Raw genomic sequence first — 3722 nt, forward strand, 5'->3', positions numbered from 1 at the left:
TGGTACCTGACGCACGACGGAGCTACAGATACGCCCATCATTGAGAACTATCGATTATGCAACAATTTTCAGGAAATCTAGCAGCATGTAGAGCCCATCCGTCTAAAATATTTTCATTTCCGACAAGTATTTTCGTGCTTGCATGGTCGGTGTCCCGGTTGCCACATTTATTTCAATATGAGGATAAGCATCTGACCTTTGGAATGCAAATTCGGTCGCAGTGTTGGCAAGGTATGGCTGCACCGCGTCATCGGCGACAGGCCAAAACGCCGTGCTGGACGTTCTGTATGAAAAAGATATCACAGTAGGGACGGAGCCCCTTGAACCAATATGGATACTCTTCTGCATGCAGCTTTGTGTGCACCTCTGAATCGAAGGAAGCAGACACTGACTTACCTTCTAAGAACCTTGACGACCCCTGAAGACGACAGCTAAAGCCTTTTTGCTACAAAACAGGGTGCCAGGGCGTATATGAACTGCACCGTGAATGTAGATTGCTACGTAGAAGCAAACTTGACATAAAGTCCGCCAAATGTATCCCATCGACCAGCTTTGTCTGGGTGGCGCCATCGACTTGTGAAGGCGGGAATTCACAATCAACACTGCCAGTGCATTCGTCCATCAACGCATGACTAGCGTGCATTGCACGAGCGTGCACGAGCAACCATGCAACTACTGTATGAGTGCTGATGTTCGTGGACGTTTTATGAACTTCAGCTTGTGTAACTGCAGTTCGTGACAACCTCAAGACACAATGTCAATGGTGAACGCACCCCTGCCTCGGTTGCTTGGACGAAAGCACGCGTCTCAGGTAAGAACATTGTTTTTGCCTGTGTTGCTGCATGCACATCTTCTTCTGATGTAACGCCGCGCTCGCAAACCTGGCCTACCCTGAAAGTAGAATCAACCGTGTCCTGCACGTTTAGGTTGTGAGCCGGGGTCGGGCGCGTTGCCTTGCAGTCCCCATTACTGCGCCAGTGCTCCCATATAGGGTTGGTCATGGCTTCGACCTGCACCGACTGGCAGAAGGGTATCCCCTGATTATTGGCGGGAAAACTATTCCACACACCAAGGGATGTGAAGCTCATTCAGATGGCGATGTCTTACTCCATTGCGTAACGGACGCTATTTTAGGTATGTTACGTCCTTATGCGAAGCTTAGAAATCCATTGGCGTGGATGTACCCCGAGAGCAATACCAGCCCTACAACAGCCACTCTGACCCCGTCACCCAGACTTTGAGGTGCGGGGGCATTCCACACGTTTCTCACGTGCCCTCATTCTGTATTCATTCTGCAGGAGCTCTTTCTTTACCGGATATTGGCCAGATTTTCCCTGATACTGACCCGAAATGGAGGGGCGCCAGCTCGGACATTTTTGTACGCGAGGCCATCAACCTTATGAAAGAAAGAGGGTACACCATTGGGAACATAGATTGCACCATCATCGCGCAGAAGCCTAAGCTGTCCCCCCACAAGGAGGATATCAGGTGCGCCTTCCCCTTCGCTTATGGTCCTTGCCATTGCCAATCCCCTGCATTCTGTGGGGTCCAAATCTAATCCATCTCGAGATTTTGTCCAACGAATAGGATATTAATGTGTCAGGGTTGAGACCCTGAGTCCCCTTAGTCGTCAACTTTCATTGTTTCAATTATGATAGGCAAGTCCGCACGTTCTCATTTGTGGGTGCCTCACGTTGCACTGCTTCACACAAGTGGCCACGTCAAGATGGTCTCCTTGGTGTTTTTCCGTGTCTATTGAGCTTTTGTATAGCTTGCAAACGACACATGCCCTGAATGTGACCGACGTTCCGTTCTACAATGCTGCTGCATCCACATAGGCAGTGGCGATTGGTTTGCGAAAGTAACAGAACAAAACGTCCTATTGATCTATCTGGAACATCAAATCTTGGTACAGCACTACCATTTACACAAGGGTTTTGGCAACTTGAACTATGCACTCAAGAATCAGCAGGTGCACAAGGGATGCCGAAGGCCGTACCGATCATGGGTCACTGATGCCCATGATGTGTGCTGCCTGCAAGACAAGATGGCCTTCATTTAAATGTTTTGTACTGATTCATACCCTATGCTGACGGTCCCTTTTGAAGGCTGTTGCATAGATGAGTTTACTGCAAAGCATGTTGCGTGTGCCAAATGTGGAAAGTGTACTTCACCGCAGCATAGCTGAAACCTGTGCATGCCGTGTGCAACCCAATGATGACAGTGTACTTCACAGCGGCATAGCTGAAACCTGTGCATGCTGGTGTAGGAATAACCTTTGTGAGCTTCTGGAAGCACATCCAGAGGTCGTCAATGTCAAGGCCAAGACACACGAGAAGGTCGATTCCCTTGGCGAGGAGCGCTCAATTGCTTGCCACACAGTTGTTATGCTGATCCGAGTGTAATCAGACAACAGTACATCTCGATTCCGGCAACTCATGCCTTCTGACATAGGATGCTTGCATGTGTTGCCACCTGCGTTTCGCATTCAACCTAGGCAATGTGCATTCCAGGGTTCCATGTTCATATTCATATTCGATACATCAACACGAATCGAACCAAGGGGCCAGTTTTTGGAACGGTCGAGACAGCTAAGGCTGATCTAACGCCTACAGTGTTGTATACATTCAGTGGTTGACTGACGGGCAGTTGTGGGTTCGACCATTTCTTGCTTTTTGGGGTCTGAATAACTTGTGTTATTCGATAGAGTTGATTGGAATAGAACGGAATGATCTCGAGATCCCCATGATGTGCAGCGTTTCGCATTTCCGGCCAAGTTATAAATTTTGGGAAGGAATGGGCAATGATTGCCCGGCAATCAGGGAAAGCTGTGTTGACAAGATAACTGTCGAGCTTCGCGAAGAAGTCAAGAAATTCCATGCTGTGGACTCCTTGGCATGTGTGCGGCAATGGTGCTAGTTCTGTTCGATGCAGCAGACGAAACGGCACCCGGAGCGTCAAGGTTGAACTGAAGCGTCTCGACAGTTCAGGCGCTAAATACCAGGGCCAATTGCATTTCGCTGGATAGCCTTCAAGCTACGTTCCATTTGCGAAGGTATTTGTCATGATACACTATGTGCTTTCAACGGTGAGGTGCCGAGCCCCATAGAGCTGAGCAATCTTGAACCAGAAGTTGGTTGGACAATGGGACTTCAACAATGGGACACACCACTGAAAGGCTTGTGTCCACTGTCTGCGAGCCATACCATAACTGTGGCAATAGGACTTTTAGCAAGTCAGTTCTAGTCAAATTGCTTGTTCACCTTGCTCGCAGCTTCTTATTTAGCCTTATTCTAATAGCGTCAGTACAAACCTTCTTGGCCGCTGGTACGAAGATTTCAGCGACGTTCATATCTCACCAGTATACGTGATACCTGATATCGTGCATGCCACCACGACCACTTATGATGGGCGACCCAGACGCCCCACAGTTATCACAGGAAGAGGAGGCGCAATTTGGGCAGGTGACGACTTCTGACTCGTCGGATGCCAGTCAAACCATGCTACAAATCTGCGCGAAAATCTGCGCATAAATATTAACGAACGAACTGGCTGATATGTCGAGAAGATGCGGAAGTGCGCCACATGCCCTCCGCGCATCACTAAGCAACCAACGACTTGCCAGTAGATGGTCTGCATTTGCACTTCATGATGTCAATCAGGCATCAATGAGAAGCTTAAAATGTGCATAACTGAGAACAATATCAGTACTTTTCACGCAT

At 48.6% G+C, this 3722-nt stretch overlaps 1 protein-coding gene across 1 annotated transcript; it reads left to right on the top strand.

Moving 5' to 3' along the window:
- The first annotated feature begins 754 nt into the window (after window positions 1-754).
- LOC149809022 (2-C-methyl-D-erythritol 2,4-cyclodiphosphate synthase, chloroplastic-like) lies at window positions 755-2405 on the top strand. The gene is made up of 4 exons (XM_089995028.1): window positions 755-811; window positions 927-1134; window positions 1299-1488; window positions 2270-2405. Exons 1-4 carry the CDS (start codon window positions 755-757, stop codon window positions 2403-2405), a joined length of 591 nt encoding a protein of 196 aa, XP_089851154.1.
- Window positions 2406-3722: the final 1317 nt, after the last annotated feature.

The sequence above is a fragment of the Nuphar pumila genome, unplaced genomic scaffold (assembly GCF_984573655.1).
Source record: "Nuphar pumila unplaced genomic scaffold, dmNupPumi1.hap1.1 HAP1_SCAFFOLD_1824, whole genome shotgun sequence".
Lineage (NCBI taxonomy): Eukaryota > Viridiplantae > Streptophyta > Magnoliopsida > Nymphaeales > Nymphaeaceae > Nuphar > Nuphar pumila.

Coding starts and splice junctions, on each gene's coding strand:
- LOC149809022 (XM_089995028.1), top strand. CDS start 755: ATGTCAATGGTGAACGCACCCCTGCCTCGGTTGCTTGGACGAAAGCAC. Junction 812..926: donor GACGAAAGCACGCGTCTCAG/GTAAGAACATTG, acceptor CTGCACGTTTAG/GTTGTGAGCCGGGGTCGGGC. Junction 1,135..1,298: donor CGTAACGGACGCTATTTTAG/GTATGTTACGTC, acceptor TTCATTCTGCAG/GAGCTCTTTCTTTACCGGAT.